General features: G+C 42.6%; 1 protein-coding gene across 3 annotated transcripts in view; it reads right to left on the reverse strand.

The window, feature by feature from the left end:
• Positions 1-23,593, reverse strand: part of auts2a (activator of transcription and developmental regulator AUTS2 a) — a gene marked incomplete at its 5' end in the record, with an annotated part of 386,388 nt that overhangs the window by 284,477 nt on the left and 78,318 nt on the right. For all 3 annotated transcript variants that reach the window (XM_080434942.1, XM_080434943.1, XM_080434941.1), the window contains one exon: positions 10,169-10,393. In XM_080434942.1, coding sequence (XP_080291068.1) covers positions 10,169-10,393 — 225 coding nt within the window. The remainder of the gene's footprint in view (positions 1-10,168; positions 10,394-23,593) is intronic.

The raw sequence follows: 23,593 nt of genomic DNA on the forward strand, positions 1-23,593 counted from the left end.
GGGAGTGTGGTGCCCGCCATCGAGTGGTTCGGATATCCAGTTGTCCAGAACCGCCGATACACACAATATGCCCATATATGGGCATTCCAATATGTGGGCAATACTGATGACATCAGGTAGAAGGGACAAGGACTGACAGATACAGATATTTCCATACAGTATATGGGCATAAAATGGACACAGGTAGACAGGCAGAAACAGACATCTCCATATGGGCAAAAAACGGACAGAGACAGACGGGTACAACGGGCACTCTGACAAAGCCAACACTATGATTGATATCTAGTATTTATAAAATGCTACTCTATCTTACCGAGTCTGGATTTAGGCAGATTGAGTGATTCATTTAGTATTTAGTATACGCTCCATACACCCACACTTCCATATATATCTGCACACCTTCACACACACACACACACACACACACACACAAAGTGAAGGGAAAGGAAACTTTCAGAAAGTTGTTTTTCAATCCAGTGGAGACTAGAGCCTTGGGCATCTATCTGGAGGGTGTGTGTGTTTGTGTTTGTGTGTGCGCGGATTGTTTGTGTGTGCACGTGCGCGTGTGTGTGCAGGTACTGTATGAGCTATCCTCCTACACCTCCTATAAGGGGAGGAAAAACAACAAAACAAACTTCCAACTCGTCAAAGCTTTGAACAATCCTGAACCCCGCTTCATCTCGGGGCTGCGCGTGTAGACAGCGAGGCGCGCGCACACACACACACACACACGATAGGATTACACTTCTAAGTCTGACAGTGGTGGTGAAGGCACTGGCTGGACAGCACTGATAATAAAAAAAGCCTCTTATGCCACACACCTCCAGGACTGTCCCCCCCCAAGCCCCCAAGCTAGTCAGAAAGGCTGACTGACAGCGGGGACTCTGGGGTGGGTTGTTTTGGGGTCTTAAGTGGCAGCCACTTTGGTTTTAAAGTGTCGCCATTTAATTTGTGTAAATAGACTGTTGAGGGCTGTTGAGAGTGGTGACGGGCATGATGTTGGACGGCGGGCAACATGGCTCAGACGCTGGGGGAGGGTCTGTCATGTCTGGCCAGTCTGTCCATCTGTCCGTCTGGTGTGCAGCCACTTTCACCGCTGCTGACGAGAAGCAGAGACACTTCAGTTGTTTTGGGGAGTGCGGATGGAAATTACAGCTCTATGGAAAATTCGGCATATATACACCTAATCGTAATTCATGATCATGTTTTAGTATTCATTAATGTGCACTGTCCCTACCAAATAAACAAATAGAGAGATTCAGATGCACAGGCAGCAGGGAGGCAAGCTCTTACCACTTTCAACCGGTTGTCCCTATTTTGTCCAACTTTTTTTTTTAATCCGGAAATTAGCGCACATTTTCACATAATATTTTCAAGCAACACCGTTGTAAGACGACGTATAAAATAAGGCATAAGTGGTAAAAAAAAAAGAAGAATTAAGTGACACTTAAAAAAGAGAAAAGGTTTGTGAGAGTAGGGCAGGCAGGGATGTGAACAGACATTTTTAAAGACATGATAACTGTAGGTTAGACTCATGTCAAACAGCAGCAGGAGTTGTTGGTAAACTTAGCCTGGGTGAGGAGACCAATTAAAATGTTTGTCAGGTCAAATTAGCCTGGGTGAGGAGACCAATTAAAACGTGTGTCAACAAACACGTAAGCTACTACAGTATGAATGACAGTGTAAGAGTGCAGAATGATGTGTGACTGAGTGACAGACAGCCTAGTAACAGTGTTGACACCTGTCACCACAGCGGACAGACTAGACTAGTGATACTGTACAGTACTGTACCTCCTCTCAGCAACGCTGCCACATTCCACACAAATACACACTCAAGTCGCACACGTTTTTTTTCTTCTTCCTGCATTAAACATACATACATACATACAATACAAATACATACATACAATACATAGAGGTTAGTATATTGTCAATTTCAGGTGGAAACCTTGTATGTCCAAAATAGTCACTTCTCAGGAAATGGGAAAAAATAACCTGAGTTCCAATGGATCCAATATAGTTATTTAGTCACAAGCTCTTTTCATTTGGTCAATGTATAAAACCCACAGACAACTTTTATTTTTTAAGTAACAAAAAAAGCTGATCTACAAGCTCCCAACGTTTCGCAATGCGACATGTTGTGAGCTTGTAGATCAGCAATTTTTGCTACTTTTTGTGTGACACTGTAGTATGACGAAGTAGGGCATTCATTTTGAAATATGGAGTTAAAGGTTTCTGCCCGACAGCAACGATATAGAACATGCACAGTACACAAACACACCACACACGCATACATAAAGCCATGATGAAACCACAGATGCCCTGAAATGTTTACCGATAGTTGCCATGAGACATAATACAAAAAAAAAAGATTAAAACAAAAACACAAGCCGCTACGATTGAATTAGATTTGTTCCTGCCGCTGTAAACCGTGTGCTGTGAAAGCAACAATTATCCACCCTATAACCACGGCACCACTTCAATGGATTTAGCATCTTATCTGACAATCAGGGCAATGTTTTTCTTTTATATTGTGTATTGGCTTAGCGACTAAGCTTGTTATGGGAGACTTGCGACACTGAGATTCAAAAAGACACACAGATGAGTGTTTTTTTTACTGCGTAAAAGCGCAAAAGATGGAACCAAATACATCAGAGTTAAATTATCGCTCAACGAATAAACAAATTGATTTAAATAATTGATCAGCCTGATTAACTACTGAAGCCCATTTTATACTTCGTCGTACAACGATGTTGGGAAAAAATAAGCAATCTACAAACTCACAACACGTCATATCGGGAATAACTGAGAAGGATAACATTCACTACATCTCTGACCTCGCACCCCCTGCTCCCCCCCCCTCTCTCTCTCTCCCAGAGCCAGTGAGCGGAGCAGATGGGCCTCGCAGCATGTCCCTCTGTTCAGCAGTGCCACATGCACAACAGAGCAGCACGCGCCACAGGCCACACCACTCAGACATCAGTGAACAGAATAGAGCCCCCCCTCCGCCCCCCCCAGAACTGAGCAGAGTCCTTGTCTTGTCGCCCAGTGGAAACATCCATCCAAAAAGGAACCTTGCACCAACAAACTCCACGCTCAAGACTCACTGATAAACGTGCACCATTAGTTTGAACAAACATTTAGGAAGGAAAGAAAAAAAAAACACAGTCCAGTGTGTTGCGAAGGCTCCCCTTATACAGGAGCCTTCCCTAATATCAATATATGGATGATAAATGAAACGGCTATGCTCTAGGGTCGTCCTTATATAGCGAGTACATCCTGTTGCTATATAAGGTTGAGTCAACGCCAGATAAGCCAGATCAGAGATACTTCAGTTCAGTAACTAATAAGTGTAACTAACAAAGAAAGAGTAAAAGGCCTTACAAACCATTTACCCAACCTTCTGACTCGCTTACCAGCCTTGATTACTCTAGCTACCGTTCTGACCGACGGCGCTCAGGGCAACCAGCTATCAGCTATCCACCCATACGAACAGTCCTACAAACTCGTTCGATACGAACAGTCCTACAAACTACTTAATCTCAACATTGGTCCTTCTGAAATCCGGATTGCAAGCAGCTCCCCCAAGCTTATTACCCTCCCCAGGCAATATTATGCTAAATTCACAGATGTCCTCACTATTCCTTAGCCCAACTACCATGGGAGTCAATGATTCTACTACGTTAGAGTCCGTGGAGGACGACATCCTGGACAAGATACAGGACCGCCTACTTAGGCTAGAACGGAAGCTGGATATCCTGATTCAGGCTATCTCCCCCGTCATACCCACCCTCCAGGAGGCAAAGCCTCAGGAGGCAAACCAGGCCATGACCTGGAGTAATAGTGTAATCCCTATTGCAGACGTAACTGATCAAGACGACATGAAGTTAACCTACCTGCAACAGTACACCTCGGGAAAGGCACAAGATATTGTAATTGCCTGTAGAAGCAATCCCCTCGGTGACATAGGCTATAGGAGCGCTATGAACCAGCTTAAAAGCGAATTCGGTTCCCGACACGTGATCGCTAAGGCAGTAAAGGACGCAGTCAGGAAATGGTCCTATGTGAGAGAAGGAGACTACAAGGCTCTACGTGAGTTCTCATCCTTCATAAATCAGTGCCGCTGTAATCTGAAGGCCGACCCAGCGTATCAATCCATGGATATGCACGACATCCTAGGACTGTTTATCAAAAGACTACCAGAGTCCGTCGCTACCAAGTGGGCGGAAAAGGCGTACGAATACAAACAGAGACACGGCGTAGAAGCAGAATTCGACCAACTTGCAGACTTTGTAAAGGATACAGTCAAAATAAGGAGCACCTACTGCTACGACAGGACGTCTAGTGATACAAGTACTAGACAAGGAGCAAACATAGCCGACACCAGGAATAGATATGGTAATAGCAGATCATACGACTCTAGGAGCAGGCAACCCTCGCAGGGCCAATGGTCCAACTATAAGCCAAGGACGAGTCAGATACTACATAACACCCAAACAAACTCTAACACCAGAAGGTTCGGAACCGAGTCCTCAGTGGAAAAGCGTAAGGAAGAATGCAACTTCTATGCCATAGCACACTCTATAAGGACCATAGTATACTGTGGAAGGACCATAGTATACTGCTTCGGTTAAGATCGCCGAGGTTATTCTAAGGAATGGGGATAAGACCCATAGGACATACGCAGTCTTGGATGACGGTGCAGAACGTACCCTCCTACTGCGCAGTGCAGCCCAGCAACTAGACCTGCAAGGGACAGCCACTACCGTAACTCTCTGAACCGTCAACAATTCACAAACCTTCCAAGGACATATTGTATCCTTCTCAGTAGCTTCCGTGATGCAACCCGACAAGGTATTTGATATAAGCAAAGTCTTGACGACAAAGGCATTCAGACTTAATAGTCACACCTACTCAATTCAAGCAATACAGAGGAAATATGAGTACCTGAGAGACTTGCCACTATCAGAGATAAGGGATGCACAATCTGGACTACTCATCGGATCGGACTACCACCTACTGATAGTACCGGAGGATAAACAAATGCAAGAAAGTTGTAGAGGAGGACCGACAGCCATACATACGAGACTCGGCTGGGTTCTACAAGGGGCCCAATTTAAACCCCTAAAGGAAAGCCGGCGCCAACCACAACAATGCCTAACTGTATCTCTAACTACACCAAACGAGAGAGGTACAGGTGACCCCATAGAACTATATCGTCTGGCAGTGAAGATATGGGAGTTAGAAGCCCTACCATTCCGAAGTGAGAAGCTCACTACAAGATCAACACAGGATAACCAAGCGATCCTCATACTCGAAAAGGGAAAAACTAGGGTAATGGAAGACGGAATCAACCGGTATGCCACCCCATTACTGTGGAGAGAGGACCTCCCACCGCTCAGTGCCCCCATGAACGCGGTGATGGGCCTACTCCGTAGTACCGAGAGACGATTAGCTAAAGAACCAGAGCATGCGGAAACCTATTCAAAGGCGACAAACAGACTACTAGAAGCAGGCTATATCACCCCCATAACAGCGGAAGAAGCGAATAAAAGTACCTATTCATGGTACATACCCCATCATCTAACAGTCCACAATTCGAAACCTAGGATAGTTTTCAACTGCTCATTCACATACGATAATCATAACATGAACGAACACCTTCTTCCAGGACCTACCTTAGGAGCCAGTTTACTAGGAGTCTTACTCCGATTCAGAGAATACCCCATAGCCACAAGTAGCGACATCAAAGGTATGTTCCATCAGGTTAGACTGGTACAAGAAGACATACCATTCCTCCGATTCCTGTGGCGCGATATGAAACTGGACGAAAACCCAACAATATACCAATGGGAGGTACTATCGTTCGGTACAACCTCGAGTCCTTGTTGTGCTACCTACGCGGACATCATATCTGGAAATGTCCCAACACAGTGTGTGTGTGGGGGCATTCTTTTCTTCTTTCTTTTTGAATGCACTTTGTAATAAACAGCTACAATATAGGTACTGCACAGACGAACACATGCACAGTGCCTGAATGGCACATTTCCTCAAATACCTTATGCAGCTCCCCAGGGATATAATATGCTGAGCTCTTCAATCTCTCTCTCCCTCTCACACACACACACACACACACACACACACACACACACACACACACACACACACACACACACACACACACACACACACACACACACACACACACACACACACACACACACACACACACACACACACACACACACACACACACACACACACACACACACACACACACACACACACACGTGATTTCTCATCTCTATGTGTTTGCGCATGTATATGCATATGATTACGTACTTTGGTGGTTTATAACCACTTAAGCTTCCTATGACACAGACACATAAACGACCTCCAGCTGCACAACCTCGTGGTTAGCTGGATATTCCCCAAGTGACCTAGCTCTCAGGTCAAATCTTTTGAAAACAATGTGAGATGTAGAGCCTTTATAGCTTTGGCTACATATTCAAAGGCATGAATGTTAAACAGTGTGGTAAAATAAATTATGAATATATTCACAGGTGAACACTAAATTAATAAGTAAATAGGTAGAATACAACACGTGCACACGGGCACACGCACAGGCAATATATTGGCCCATAGTAAGGTAATATGTCAGGGGAACTCATAAAGAATTCCTTCCCATCATGTCCCCTGAGAGCCTACAGTCTCTCTTGGAGTTTTTCAGTACATTGGGTCAGTGCCAAAAACAGACAAAATACACATTGGTTTGTAAACTGGCTGGAGGAGGAGAGCATGGGGGCTAAGCTCATCATTTTATTCAGAATTAAGCTCTCATTCTCATCCCTCCTCCCTCCTCCTTTAACCATATTTACCCTGACAACCCTATTTTGGGCATGTACTGTATAGGCAAAACATTTCAACAATTTCAAAAGAAATATCAGATCTACAAGCAGCTAGATCAGCTATTTTCACTATTCATCTATTTAACTGGTTAAGGTCAAAGTAAAGGGAGTCCTGATTCCCTGCATCCGCCAAAACCTGGTCGACTCAAGTTATTTAGTCAAACACACAACACAGCAGGGCTGACAATGATTACTCCAACCCCAGTAATCATTGCCTCTAACACTAGACATGTGTCTTAGCTACATGGTGAAAATACTTACAATGTAACCATGTGGGAGGACAATGCTTTAATGGTGATTTATAATAGTCAAACTGCAAAGGAAAGCATTGTGGTTCTGGAAGATAACACTATAATCACATTCCACTCCCTTTTGAAAGCTGCAAAAAAAGGGCACCAAATTATGATCTCTTCAATTATGCTAATACTGCAGTTTAGCTATTGCACATCAGGGGTCAATGTGTGAATTCTCTACTTCGCAGAGAAAACAATCTTGCATTAATGGGACGTGGTGAAGTAAATCAAAATGGCAGGCTGTATGGCTAATTTGCCCTCAAAGCCCCTATAACTGCTATCCTTTTTGTTATCCTATCCTGTCATCAGCAGCATCTGACTTGAACGACTTAAAACTTGACATGGATCCACTGCACTAGACATTAGCATCGATGATATTGATACCATGGCCATATGATTTAACATGTCACCAAGTCAGACTACTACTAATACAGTTTGTGGGTGGGCGTCACATCTGGATTTGTGTTGATTTAACTCTGAGAGTGAAAGAAAAAATGTACCCATAATGGTCTCAAAGTTAAAATAAGATTCAGGATTTTACTGTGTGCATGTGTGTGAGGGGGTTGTTGCGCGAGTGACTGAGGGGTGGAGAGAGAGAGAGAGAGAGAGAGAGAGAGAGAGAGAGAGAGAGAGAGAGAGAGAGAGAGAGAGAGAGAGAGAGAGAGAGAGAGAGAGAGAAAATACATGGTCTCTCACTCTGGGCGCAACGTGTGTTGCGTATCATGTATCATCCGTGTCTCGACACAGACCCCTGATTTTGACAGCTGCTGTGCTTGTCCATATCAGTGCGACATGGATGGCTGACTAGGCCGTAGGGACAGCAGAGAAGAAAGACCCTTCCGTCACCAGCAGTAACACCAGCTCCTAACTAACACCACTTGCACGCACTAACACGCACACATACATCTGTTAGCATGAGTGTGGTATCCATACAATCATGTTCACAATTACAGTACTTGGAAAACGGCAGCACAGGTACTGCACGTGCACGCACACACGCGCGCGCGAGAGCGTGCGCACACACACACACACACACACACACACACACACACACAGTAGTGTATATGCACTTATTCATGCACATGCACAATATTAACCCTGATTTATACTTCGTCTGATGAAGGTGTCACATGCTGAAAATCGCCGATCCACAAGCTCACGACGCATCGCGGTGAGACGCATCGTGAGCCTGCAGATCTGCTATTTTCTGAATGCGACACCGGCGCGCAACAGAATATATATCAGGCTTCATGTGCTGCTGCAGGTGTCAGACATCCTAGAAACTGGCAGGTGGCACCATCTGTGTGCATTATCCAGACGGCACACACACGGAAAGATGTGGCAGACAGGCAAATACAGGTAGAGTCAACCTATACATTCACAGCCTAGATGGTCTCTAATCTAAACAGCTCCCGGACAGGATGCTGCTATTTTAATGTCTCAAGTTGTCATCTTAAATCTTTTTCCTCTTTTTTTTTCTCCACCTAACTGAATACAATGCGTACTGTACATAGTCCCTCGAAGCGGAAGGAAAGACTTGAGTGACTAAATAATGAATGAATTATGTACATAGTTATTGTGTCATCTGTTCTCACACTGCAGTATCAGCGTACTGAAACAGGAAGGCTGTCATCACTGCTGAAGAACTAACAAAACAAAAACCGCTGCAGATGAAGTGAAATATCATGGAAGTCTCACATTTTAACTGCATGCTTTTTGTGTTACTACTATCATTCTGTCCTGTGTAAAAAATAACTATGCCTAAATCATGTCTGCTCATTCAACCCCACTGTAAGTTGGTTGCTATGGGTAGTTCTTTCTTTGTGATGTTACTCAATGGTTTTCCTAATGCACACTATCCTTGCTCATGTCTTCGGCATTACACTTTTCAATTTGAAATTAACTTTATCTACTAGTAACAAGAGTCTGACAAACAGCCTGAAAAAGTGGTGAATGCAACTGTCCCAGAGTGAGCCGATATTGGAAACATCTCAATTATTACTCAAACGATCCACAAAATCCAACAGCGGTACCGGATAAATCTGTTCCAAGTAACAGCACCACTTCATTGACAATGACCACAAGAATCAATAACTGGTGACAGTGTGTCAACCCTGACACGACAGGAGTGGAGTGTGATGTGTCATTGTTGCTCCCATAAGGCCTGTAACTAACAGGGCGACCATATTTTCAAAAACCCAAACCAGGACCCTTAATCACTTCAATTCGATTTAAAAAATAGGGGGTTTGTTTTCATCAAGACATGAGATTCATTGTTTGTCAGGTCTCGGGACACCCAGCATGAAACCGGGACAATCTCGGCCAAACCGGGACATCACCGTACGTGTACCGCATGCACGGCACGCATCAGCCTATTGTGACCTAATTGCAGATGCCGCTAAGAGATGTCTGAACGCCTAACATTAATTAACCTCTGAAGATTACATTTGAATGTATTCTGCCCCGCCAGACATCCTCTTCTTCCGCTAATGATCAGCAAACAATTACACAACCTATTCACTTTTGCTCTCTAATTGACGTTGCAAGGAAACATTCACTTTGTGAGTCGCTGCTAACAGTGGCGTTCACAGGAGTTCAATTTTCTTTCCTGTTCAGTGCCTCTGTACAAGCTTGAGCTGTTAATCAGGACAACCACTGGGTCATAGCTGTGAGAAGTGAGTCTGTGGGCAGTGGAAAACCTCTGTGACATTTCCACACATCATTTTGATCTTTAGTACTATAAACACCCTCGCAGGAGCTACAATAGGCCCACTCTCAGTTCAGAGTCTCGTAGACTGAACAGCAACAACAAGAAATATACCATCCTGGCCTTTCAAGATAAAGCTAATCCAAACAAGGCTATTAATTGAACGAATCACATTCGAAACAGCCTTTGAAAGCAGGGGGGGGGGGGGGTGTTCAGTGCTGTAGCAGCGAGGCAAAGATGCAAGAGAGTTCAACACATACCGTGGTGTTCTTCCTCTGAAGATGGTGCTTCTTCTTCTTCTTTCCCCTCACGTGCGCCAGACGGGGGTTGTTCTCCTGGTCCGAGGGTCGGTGGTGGCGGAGGCGGTGGTTGTCCTTGCAGGGCTTCAGGCTCAGGCCATTGGGGACCCTGGAGGAAGGCCTAGTCTTGTGCAACGGTCCTGCCTGGTTGTTGCTAGGCTCCTGCGGCTGCAGCGTCATGTCCTTCTGAGGAGTTGAGAGAGACAGACAGAGAGACAGAGAGAGAGAGAGAGAGAAAGAAAAAGAGAGAGAGAGAGAGAGTGCAAGCGATTAGAACATAAGGAAGCAAGCATTTCCTCAGGTTGTGTTATAATACCACTGCGCTGTATGAGCCCTTTGGAAGAATGTAAGTACTTTTTTCACTTTATTTCAGTGCTGCAATAGCTATATCAATTTTTTTTCACTTATAGAGTGACATAGCAAGGACAAAGGAGTCTACACATATCTGCACCACAGTTAGAAATGGCAGAGCAGATACACAGTAGATAAGGGAAAGGTGCAAAGATGCCCATATTGCTTTCATTCAACAACCAACTATTGATATAAAAATGTACTTACACACAACAATACAGGACACCAATATGAGAATAAGCTAATAGTACAGTAAAAGCCAAAAAAAGAGGACAATAATAAACAAATGTAATTTCACAGCTTACATATTATTTGTACTGTAACTTAACTTCACATTAATTTTGCCTGTTTGCTCGCATCAGTGGTCGTAAACAACGATGAATATGTATTCGTGTTTATGACAGCTTAAGGTGGCAGCTGCCTAATGAAACACACCTAAAGTATGTATTGTTTGTCTTTCACGTATCTTGAGAACCGTTCATCTGATCAACTTCACACCAGAGGACCTAAGGGAGTGCAATGTCGAGTGCGAAGTTGCTGAGTTGATGAGCGGTTCACCAGAACCAGCCTGTTCCAAACAGGCCCGCGCATCTCGTGAAACGCTAATCTGATCGACTTCGCACTTGCCGGGTGTATCGCTGACGACCCAAGGGAGTGCAGTGTCGAGTGTGAAGTGGATCAGATGAGTGATCCTCCAAAACAGGCCAACGGTACACATGTTCCAAGCGGAACAAGCACTGGCACTAATTGATAATAATTAGCTTGTAACAAGGTTTCTGTGTGAAACTACCACAGGCCAGCTTCAAAAGTCAAGGCAGGATGTGAATAAGTGCTCTGGGGCACTTCCAAAACTGCTCTAGGGTCTGCTTAGTGGTCAACAGTGCAAGACTGTGGCTACGTTGGACAGCTTCCAGGTGTTAAGACTGAATTTATTCAGCTGCTAAATCTCCCTCACACTGCAACTTCAAGAGTTGTAGTATCAAATTCATGATTAATTAGGGTTTAAATATGGCTAAAGGTTTTAAAGCTAGTCATTCCCACAAAAAAAGATTCACAAGCATTGCAACAATAGAAAGGTTTGACAATTTTACGATTTGCATACCAGCACTAGTTGAAACCTTTTTTTTTAATCCTATACATAAAGAAACCATATGACATGACAACTCCTTTCATGTAAATGTGTTGATTGTAAACAAAAAAAACATTACAATGTAGTCACAAAGCAAAATGTTTGATCTTTTCACCATTTTGAAAATGTTGAGTGGTTAAATCAAACAGTGATGTGACAGGTGTTGACTGTATATACTTAATGTTGCGAGGGAACATGATATACTGTAGCAATGAATGACATACCTCACAACATGCTGTAGCTATACTGAACCCTCTGGGGATAAAGTGGTGGAGACATGATAGAGAAGTGTATCTCCGCTCCATTTATACAGTATTTACCTTCAGGGCCACCGAAGGTTGAGCACAGAAACACAGAGGTCAAGATAAAAAAAAACGTCAAGTAGCGGCACTTACATGAAGTTCAACCTTGCCTGTCAGCACACACAACCTCTAGACAACAGATTTCTCTTCATAGAGAAGATTGGATTCTGAAAAGCAACCAACACGATACGACCACAACTCCAATATTGAGAGATATTATTTTTTCTACGCAGACGGGCTAAGCCCATATTGGTTTGACAGGAGAACGATCGATGCAACAACTCATCTGCCGCTGGGAGACTGTGTACTGTACTGTGCCGTCCAAGGCTAAATTCATGGAACAAATCAATTGCATTAACCCATTGAGGCCTGAGGTTCCGATTCCACAAAATGTCTTCTAAATCCTAATAGTTTCTTGAAAAAAAAAATGTTGCTATGTCAGTGGTGCTCAAACCTTTTCATGTCAAGGACCCCAAAATGTATATGTATTTGACCACGGACCCCCATCTCAAAATATTTTGTTCCAGGGACCCCCAGAAGCAAAAGATTTGAGTTACAAATGTTCGTTAAAAAATATATATATTCAAAGATTTGCACAAATTGACATTTTCACAAAAATAGCAGATCTACAAGCTCATAGCGCGGCACTCGGTGCCGCGCTATGAGCTTGTATATCTGCTATTTTTGAATAGCCAAAGTGTAAAATAATGCTTTTTAGCTCAAATCAAAAAATGACACAGATGCTTCTTCAGGTCTTAGTGGGTTATTTTGTAAGGAGGGATTTGTTTTTGTACAGTTCTGGATTTGCTGCCAACCAAAGCGTTGCTTGTGTGAAATCCCCCTCGGGGAGAAGCAGGTGGGCCAACCGCGCGACACCTACAGTAAGTGAGGAGGCCCAGTCGCAGCCTTGATGGCAAAGTGTCACAGGACAGGGCAGGTGTGAAACTGCCACGTAATGACAGTAATGACATGTCGATACCTTGTGAAATGCTGTTCTAACAAGAAGGGCGGGAAGGCAGGAAGGTTTAGAGTCTGCCGTCCTTTCTTCAATGGATACATACGTATCTTATTTAACATCTTCTAACGGTACGCAGCAAATAAATTGGTTTTGTGAGCCATGTTGGCACTAACCACAGATTAACCCCTTGAAGTAGTTCACCCAAAATGACTTATTTTCTATCAATTACACACCCCATGAAGCCTTGAATTTGTGGAGATTCTTTTGTTTTTGTCATCAAATTATTGGCTTAGGAATGCGACAAAAACAAAACAATCTCCAGGAATTCAAGGCTCCATGGGGTGTGTAATTGATAGAAAATAAGTCAATTTTTGACTCCTTTAAAACCAAAATACTTCAGTTGACCAGGGTCCCGAGCAGATCTACAAGCAGATCTACAAGCTCACAATAGCAGATAAACAAGCTTGCGTTACGACGTGTTTTTAGCTTATACTGTAGATCTCCTTTTTCCTCCGAATGTACGTCGATTTTCATGTGGTTAAGATACAGACATACGTATATAAAGCCCCCACCCCCCACCCCCAAGGACCACTTCAAGGCAGCATGTCCTGTGCCTCAGTATGCATGTTGCGTGACTCAGCGTTAACTCCATGGCCAGGCTCTGCAGGATAATGGATCTGGTGGGTGTGCAGCTGGCACTGACTCACCAAACCATAATTTCTCTCGCAGGCAAAGTAAGTGCATAGCCTACGCCAACTAATCTTGTTTGGCCTTTCCACCCACACTCGTCCAATGCAAATAATTCGACATGACATGCATTGTCAGTGTGGAAAATAAGTGACAAAGTTATGATAGGGGCCCCTATTGTGCTAGGTTTGTGTGTGGTTCTAAGCCCGCAAAGCAATTGACCGTCTGGAGTAAATTATGCATGATATGTTTTTGCTTGTTTGACAAACAATGGCGAGACAAATTCCTTATTTCATCAGATTGTGTGTGTGTGTGTGTGTGTGTGTGTGTGTGTGTGTGTGTGTGTGTGTGTGTGTGTGTGTGTGTGTGTGTGTGTGTGTGTCCGCGTGAGAGATAGGGAAGATAAAACTGCACAACATTATTCACTCTTCAACAGCCTTCATTCCTGTTATTATTTTGTAACTGGAACTTGAAACAAATGATTTATACTGCGTCATTCAGAGCCTGAGGCAACCTGTGCATGCTTGTAGCTCCAATACTGTACCTTGCAAAATATTTCTAGTCGAGTTTTCAGGTTCAATTGATATTTCCCTGTTAAATGCTATAATAAAGTCTGCAATGCCGGATTATGGTAAAAGAAATGCATATAATATCCTTGCTGTTGGGCAGAAACCTTGTATCTCCATGTTTAAACTTTTTTCGTAAATGAATGCCCTCATACAAGAGTGTCACGCAAAAGATGCAAGAATAGCCGACCTACAAGATGTGCTATTGTAGCTATTTTAGAGACATTTACAAAGTGAAAGTGGTTAAGTGTGTCTGTGGGTTTTATAAATATTGAATATTAACAAGAGCTTGTGGCTAGATAATAACTACATTGGATCCATTGGAACACAGGTTTCATTTTCCATTTCCTGAAAAGTAACAGTTTTGAATATACAAGGTTTCCACCTAACAATGACGATATTATATGGTCACCAGGTGTATTTGTTTGGCCTAGCTTCAAGCTGCACTTGGACATACTACTGTATATAGTAATAGGCATTAGTAGAATTTGCTTTCTGTCATACCTTTTAACAGCCAATTCACCAGTTTTCAATCAATAAAAGCAATAACCGAAAAAACTATGACAATAAATTACTATTGAACTTTGAAATCCACTTTGAACAGTGCCATGTGTTCACCAAAAACAAAAGCCATATGAACAAATGTTAAATAAACGATACCACGTTCAACAACCTAATTTTCTACCATAGCAGATAAGGACTTACCGCTAGTCTTATTCACTAGGATTTTATATATTAGGACAGAGTTTGGCTGCAAGTACATGAACACAGTAAGCCAGATAAAATTATAATGAGAGGCTGAACATTATTCCACAGAAACTCATAAGCAATTCACAGATAAAAGTGAATAAGCTCTGCCGTAGCAGATAACAAATTATAGCACTTTGGCTGAGGTGAGCAATAACGGCTGAATAAGTCCGTCTACTCTACACCACTCCGGCACTCTAAAAACTGAATGACAGTGAAAATGGAAAGCAATAATTGTGAGATTTGTTTTATAATTTAATTATTATTTAAGTACAGAGTTTTTACTTTATCCTTTCAGTACTGTGTATATTTATATATACAAGTTGTATATATATATGTATGTATATATATATATATATATATATATATATATATATATATATATATATATATATATATATATATATATATATATATATACTGTTTACTAGATACACTATATTGATATATTGATATAGGCAACTGGAAGGGCTTTTTCGTCAGCCTAATCATCATGTCATCCAACCGCATTAGATACTCTATTCATGCTGCTGTTCTATCATGTGACATTCAGTGTAGGCTAGGCTGCTGTAATATTTACGAGTGAGTAGGCTATTGTAACTTTAGGACAACTGCTGGTCAACAATTTTGAGCAGTCTGATGAAAGCCTAGTTTTCAACGGTTGTATTTACCCATACGGGGGGGGGGGATAAGCCTGGCAAATCTCCCACAGTAGCTCTCTGTTTTTGCTGAAGTGCTCTTAACTTACAGTGTACAGTGGTAGCTTTAACCAGCTACACCTTCTCTTGTCTCTCAGTGCCTGCTGGCATTTAAGCTTCTGAAGAGACGGGGAGCTGAGGCTGGGAGTGTAATCAAAAGAGTCTGATCAACTTCCCTCCCTGAGACTATTTTAATTGGTTTACACAAACTGGACGCAGAGAGAGAGAGAGGGGTGTGTGTGTGGATAGAAAGACAGAAAGTGCCAAAGCCTTAACAAATCTGACTTCCCATGGTACTGCTGCAATCAGCACCAGCCAGAAAGTGCCTCTTCACACACACACACACACACACACACACACACACACACACACACACACACACACACACACACACACACACACACACACACACACACACACACACACACACACACACACACACACACACACACACACACCTTAGTCTGTGCTACAACAAACACAGCGCAAACATTTGCAAACTGAGCAACACTCACTGGTGCTAATAAAGATTGATGTCCAACTAGAAAAAGTGCTCTCCGCCAGGTCATGTAGGTTATTGTGGGCCAGCAATGTTCAGAATTCAGTCATTTGTCATGATGACATGACTATAGACATAATGTGTACCGATTTGCATGATGTTTGGACAAAATCTGTGATAAAAAAAAAATGTTGTGCAAAAATCTGCCTGCTGGTGGCGCTATAAAGTTTGGAGACACTTTCACTTATATTCCTGTATGTGTAATGTTCAACTGCAATTAATCAATGTCAATTGACAAATCGGGGCAAAAACTAAAGGAAAGAAACATGGCAAGAGAAATAACGTACACTAAGAGAACATGGATAGTTTCTTTGTATAGGGAAAATAGAGACACAGGTTGCGTGTACACATGCACACACAAACACCCAAGACCAGTTCAGGGACTTGCCAAGAGGTGTGCCGTAAAACTGTGTTGACTTATGGTGCTGGAAATTTATATCTAGGTGGAGAGAATGATGTTACAAGCCAAACATTTTCAATGACACATTTGAAGCTAGTGAAATGAAATGATGGAGGAGCACAGTTCTACTCTTGTGGCTGTAGGCATCAGTCTCAGTCTTGATTAGAGTTGTTCCGATAACAGTATCGGAAAAGCTTCCCATACTCCCTAAAATGCTGGTATCGGTATCGGCGAGTATGCCAGTCTGTGCCGATCCGACACCAAGTCATTTATCACATGATGACATTTAATTTAATGTACTATTTACATGATTATTTTACTAACCTGTAGCTCCACTTTAACAATCATTAATGACATTTAATCGATTCCTAGATCAGTGGTTCTCAAACCTTTTCTATTTCAAGGACCCCCATAACTCTTGAGAGTGTACAAATGGATTTGTACACTCAAGGGTCCCTCGACCCCAGTTTGAGAACCACTGTCCTAGATTGTTTTTAAATTACACACTGGTATAGGATCAGTACTCGGTATCGACTGATACACAAGTTGTGGGTATCAGAATTGGTATCGGTATCGGTACTCTAGTCTTGATGCTTCTATGCGGCAAGTTTCATGAATTCAATGGGGCTAAAATGTCACTGCCTACAATTCTTTACTGAGGTCACTGTAGCCAGCATCTCAAATCCTGCAGTGCTGTACAGTACATGCAATGCTACAGATTAAATCTAGGTATTACTAGGCTACAGATTTGGGCATTAAACTTTCCAAAAACGTCCACCATGACAGCTCTCCGACACGCACGCACGCACGCACGCACGCACGCACGCACGCACGCACGCACGCACACACACACACACACACACACACACACACACACACACACACACACACACCCCACACACACACACACACACACACACACACACACACACACACACACACACACACACACACACACACACACACACACACACACACACACACACACTTCTATTTCATCCTCTCTTTGCTGTATATTAGGGCTATAATATATATTGTGTATATAATTTGGTGCAATATCACTCAAAATATTTTTTTGCATTTAGCAATAATTAAAACACTGAGCGCACTGGCCAATACAAACTAATAGGCGAGTGCGCTCCGGTGCGCAATTTCCGAACGCACCCTTTAATTCACTACCAGCCACCAAGCCAATCACATATGTTCCACTTCCTGGATCCTGGAACAGAGTGGAAAGTGGTACAGCAGCAGACTGCTGGCAAACTTGAGTTATAATATTTACATTGAGTGGACTTACTAGTGTGGATACAGATAAATGCTTAAGCAGGCCTAAGTCCAACATACACAAAGATATAACCGAACTTTCCCTGAACCTTAAGTCGTGGCCAAATGTACACAATTTCTGCTCGATTTCTTGCTGAGCATGATCAACATTGTCAAAGATTTCTAGCAGCTGGTACAAGAATACTACATTAATTCAATTCCCGGTGCAACGACAGAAAAGCTACCACACCACTTCATGTCGTCTGTTAATGGCTTCAGCTGCAGTATTTATTTTAGAGTGAAGACAATACCAGAGAATAACAACCCAATCCATATCTGTCCTCAGAGCAATGTGGAACACACTGCTCAACAATGGCCTCCAGAGTTGGCAGCAGCCAGTAAGACAGGCCAGACAGACTGCTCAGAAGCCAGCAACAACTTTGGCAGCATCCAGCATTGCTTTAAAGCAGAGAGAACACAATGATGCCAAGACTGCACTACAATGCAACAGGCTTGAAGACTTAAACCAAACAAACATCGAGAGGAATATCCATATATAGACATTCACTGCCACTGCCATTTAGCATGCTGTTTGTTGCAGAGTAGACTTAATATCCTTAGTCTCACTTCATTTGAGAAGACAAACCTGATGTTATCCAATTTTGCTCAGGAGGCAATGGATGAAACTGCCGCTGTGTCCACTGAACTGGAACAAATGGCAAAAGAAATTGTCACAATAAAAGCAGGGATGTTGGAATTAAAGGGGTAAGGACTGGGGAATGAGAACCATTAAGCTGACCTTTAAGGTTAAGGCAGTTTTAGACGTCGTATATAATTTGGCTCTTACATACCTGTAAGGCTTAGACTTGGGAAGAATATTAGCTCCAGAGTAAGCTGTCAGCTGGAACATGGAGCTAGCGCTGGTAGCGTCTTGCTGCTAAAAAGCGTTCCAAACAGCAATTTGTAAGCTCCACGGGGGGTTGGGGGTAAATGTAAAATGTGTAATTCAGCTCAGATTTTATGACACAGTTCCAACATCATGCACACTTACCAAACAGGAAATAACAGAACTATTTATTTCTGTCTCATCACAGACTCCTGTGGATTGAAAGAACAACACAGCACTGTATGTGCACCATTAAAAGAGTTATAGGCCTCCTTGATTTATACTTGGTTGTGCCTCGTGTCACACACCGAATATAGCCAATTTACAGGCTCACAAGTGACGTTGTAGATAGGCTATTTTCAATCCATATGACACCGGCTTGCAACCAAGTATGGAGAAAGAAAACGTGACGTCACACCATTGAAAGTACTTACGGCGACTCTCACAAGATGGTGCCACCTTTCCACCTGGCTCAATGGATGGAGCCGCCATGTTGTGAGGTGCTACACCTTCTTGATAAATCAGGATTTGGTTAAGATTTTACATCACTGAATCTGGTAGAGTGAGACTATCCACTGAGAAGATCCACATTCATTTTCTTTAGCTCTTGGACCAAGACAAGATGCAGGCACACGCACAGTTGCACGCGCACACACGCACGCACAGTTGCACGCGCACACACACACACACACACACACACACACCCCCATCCATCATGGGTAAAAGTCAGGCATCCTTGCAGCAATTATGCTACCTCAAACTCGAACTGCTGGTCAGCACAATGGACAGCAGCCACGGCTGCTGCAGAGGAGATTCATATCAACCAATAAGATCCAAAAAGACCACACACACCACCGCAGCCCTGAGATTTCATCTGAAATATCCAAAATGATCCAATACGCCTTTGACACAGACCACAGACATGGCTACAAAAGTCAGGCTTGTTACGAGATGTCATTACTCCAGAATATTCCTCCCAGCCTGACTGCATAAGCTATGAAAGATGAATACACCTCACACACACAATGGCATTCACATTCTTCTCGTCATTCATCATCATTGGCTAAGCAGTCCCAAAGCATTATTGCAGAGTGCAGACTAGTGCAGACTTTGCATTTGAGTAGCAGCCAGTGTCCGATGCACTGGAGTGCTCCTAAAAGGCATCCTTCCTGCCAGTCAAAACACAAGCATAATTGTGCTCGTGACAAGTTCAGCTCATGGGTCGGGTCCGAGCCATAGCCTTCCAAAATCAGCTTCCAGAAGTCCAAACTAACTGCCGGTTAGTATCCACAAAAAATGTTTAAAAATCATTTTCTAGTTTAACTGCACCACACTGCTGTGCTCTCTATTTTGGTTAGCCAAAAACATCAATGTCCAATTCTAACTGTCCCAAATATAGTTAGCTAGTTAAACAGAATGAGAATAGGGGGAGATTCCGGGGGGGGGGGGTTCACCACATTTGTGTGTGTATTATATAACTTTCATAACACTGCACAGTACATTAATTATAATGCCTAATTAATTCTGAACAATTAGAGAATGTATGTACTGTAGGTGTCTGCATGCACACATACATAATAGCAAACTACACATAATACAGGGCACCGTCACACATGTATGCAACACACACACACACACACACACACACACACACACACACACACACACACACACACACACACACACACACACACACACACACACACACACACACACACACACACACACACACACACACACACACACACACACACACACACACACACACACACACACACACACACACACACACCTTTGACTCGCTCTTCCCTGTCTGTAACAGTATTGGACCTAGCACAAATCCTCCCTTGTGTGTGGGCATGCACACACACACGCACATTCTGTCATTTCCAACGACTGAATGGTTGGCATGTATCAATTTGTTGTCAATTTTACATAGCCGACAATAAAATCTCGCAAGTCTCAACTTGTACGCAAGTGTTTGCGTCAGCGGGGACTTGCAGTGCAGCATAGTTGGAGGATCTGAAAGGCATCTATGTAAGCATACTGTATGGAGCCATATATTCAAAATATGTAACCTATAGCAAAATGTTCTATTTTATATAAGACCTACATCTACTCTGTGTCATACTGTATATCCCCAAAACAAAACACAGGTGTTTCCAAAGTGTTTGCAATTAACAGTGCTAAATGGTGACGTAATTACATGCAATAAAAACAATAAATACATAGCAATTTAAAACAATGTAACATATTTTCAATGAGGTAGGATAGATACTTAATCAGTCTCCTACAATATCTTTGACAGTCATCAGATTTTATCGACAATGCCAGATCTGGATCTTTTAGAAAACCCATATGTAAGACCTTTCTTCAGGACAGCAGGGATATGCTCATGGAGAGCTCTGAGTGGCTATTAAATTGCTTTTTCAATTTGGAACCTCAGTTAAGGAGAGAAACCTGACACTCGAATGCCATACCTGTGCCAGTGCAGGTGCTCTCCACATTGGGGTTTTTGGCCAGCGGGACCTCAGCAGGAGATTGGAGACAGGTCCGGTATAATATGACAGCCAAACATTACCAGAACGATGCCAGCACTGTTGGCAGGTCCTTTTCTCACCAATATACTGTATTCAATTTCCGTACAATGATGCTCGGCAAACCTTGATTAAGGGACAATTTCATGAGACTGCTGGGTTTCTTAATGTGATTGGTGCGACTGTACCCATGTGCGCCAGTATCTATAAAAGATTCTGCATCTATCAATCATAAAAAAGTATCACTGCATAAACGTTCAGGTAATTTGTGATTCCGGGCGATCTATCCAAAATGTGGTAGCCTGATGGTCTGGGGGGATGCATGACTCGGACAGCAGTGGTGGAAAAAGTACTCACATTTTTTACTTAAGTAAAAGTATCAATGCTGCAGTGTAGAAATACTCTGTTAGGTAAAAGTAAGGTATTCAAAATTTACTTGAGTAAAAGTGCAAAAGTATTGATATCAAAATGTACTTAAAGTACCAAAAGTAAAAGCACTCATTGTGCAGAATGTCCCATTTCACAAGTTCAAAATGTCTAAAAATCTTTTGAAAACAGCAGATCTACAAGCTCAAAATTGTGAGCTTGTAGATCGGCTATTTTCAAATGGCAGAAATATATATAGGGCTGAAGTGGTTAATGTATGTTTTGTGATAATAATCTAAATCTCCAAAGAGTAACTAAAGCTGTCAAATAATTGTAGTGGAGTAAAAGTACAATATTTGCCTCTGAGATAGTGGAGCAGAAGTAAACGTATTGAAAATGGGAAATACTCCAGTAAAGTAAAAATTCCTCAAAAGTGCACTTAAGTACAGTACTTAAATATACTTAGTTACTTTACACCGCTGTCGGACTCCTTAATATTTCTAAACAGCAGTATAGGGACCCGTCTTCAGGAGGGTGCAGTGCAAAAACTGGAGTCATCTCCTCAGTGAGTCACTACCCGTAACTGCAAAATTAATATTTAAAACATTTCGGTGTGATTCATGTACTAGGTGAGAAAGATTATCCCCTCATGGAATACCTAGCAACCCCACTGGAGCGCCCTGCGACGGAGCAGGAGCGCCGGTTCAACCATTACATGCACAAATAAGCACACAGGCTATGTCAGGCTGCTTAAGGGCAGACGGCTCTATTTTGGATCAGCGGGGGGAATTCTGCTGTACACGACAGAGAAAGTGTGCGACATCATTCTAGCCTGTGTGGTTCTGCTGCACAATATTGCGCTGGATAACGATGTTCAGATGCAGCCAGAGAGCCGTGGCAAACACAGTCACAACTGGAGGCTGTATAAAGGAGATAGGACCTCATTCATCACTTCAAAATGTAAAACGTTAATACTTGTGTTTGGCAAGTAGGCTGTTCAAGACTAAAAACACAACATTTAGCCAAACTTTTTGATTTATGTAGTGCAAGTTTCAGGTTTTCATTTATCTTGTTTATCTCTCTGAAAGTGTCATTGATGGCTAGAACTGAGCGATTTATCTCCACCACATTCTTCTGACTTCCTTAAATGCCACTTGTTACTTGGTTTGACTTGAGATAAAAAATATCTGTCTCTATAAGTTTCTATTCTTGACGGTATTCCACTTCTCTGTGTTCTGAACTCTAGGGACGAAGCCTCTATTGATATTCAAATGACTATTGCTATCAAACACCACATTTATCAATGCCTGACCTTTCTTACGTTGTGATTGGCGAGACATGATCGTGTAATAAATCACATGTGAATCCTGTTGTAAGATGATTTCTGCACTCGGATCTGCACTGCTTTCTACCTTAGACTGAGAAATGAGTCAGTTGCACGCACGCACGCACGCACAATCACTCTCTCTCTCTCTTTCTAACACAATCCAATATCCTGGAACATTTCTCAGCATAACAGAGCAAAGCCCTGTTTTTCCAGTAGAGTCAGGAGGTGCATGAAAAAGGCAAAGGCCTCAAGAGGATATCCTGTGCATGGTGACGTGATTTCCTGATCGTCTCTGTGGCTCTGTGTTCCACATCAGATCCACGGCCCGTTGATTCCTGTCTGGTAGCCGATACAGTATCTGGGGGACTGTAGATTTGTGTGAGGCTCTATAGCGCTTAGCTAGCAGGGTATTTTATTCATATCTGTCATCCTGAGAGAAGGACATGCAAATGGCTCAATTATAAATAGAAAATGTAGCAACAAGTGACAATTAAAAGGGTCCGAGCATAGATGAAGATGACTACAAGAAGTCGATGAAGAGGAAGATGACGAAGAACAAAAAGATCATGACTTTTCGAAGATGAAAAAACATAATTTGGTTGTTCGCAGT

This window comes from Gymnoscopelus braueri (assembly GCF_963280865.1).
Source record: "Gymnoscopelus braueri genome assembly, chromosome: 8".
Lineage (NCBI taxonomy): Eukaryota > Metazoa > Chordata > Actinopteri > Myctophiformes > Myctophidae > Gymnoscopelus > Gymnoscopelus braueri.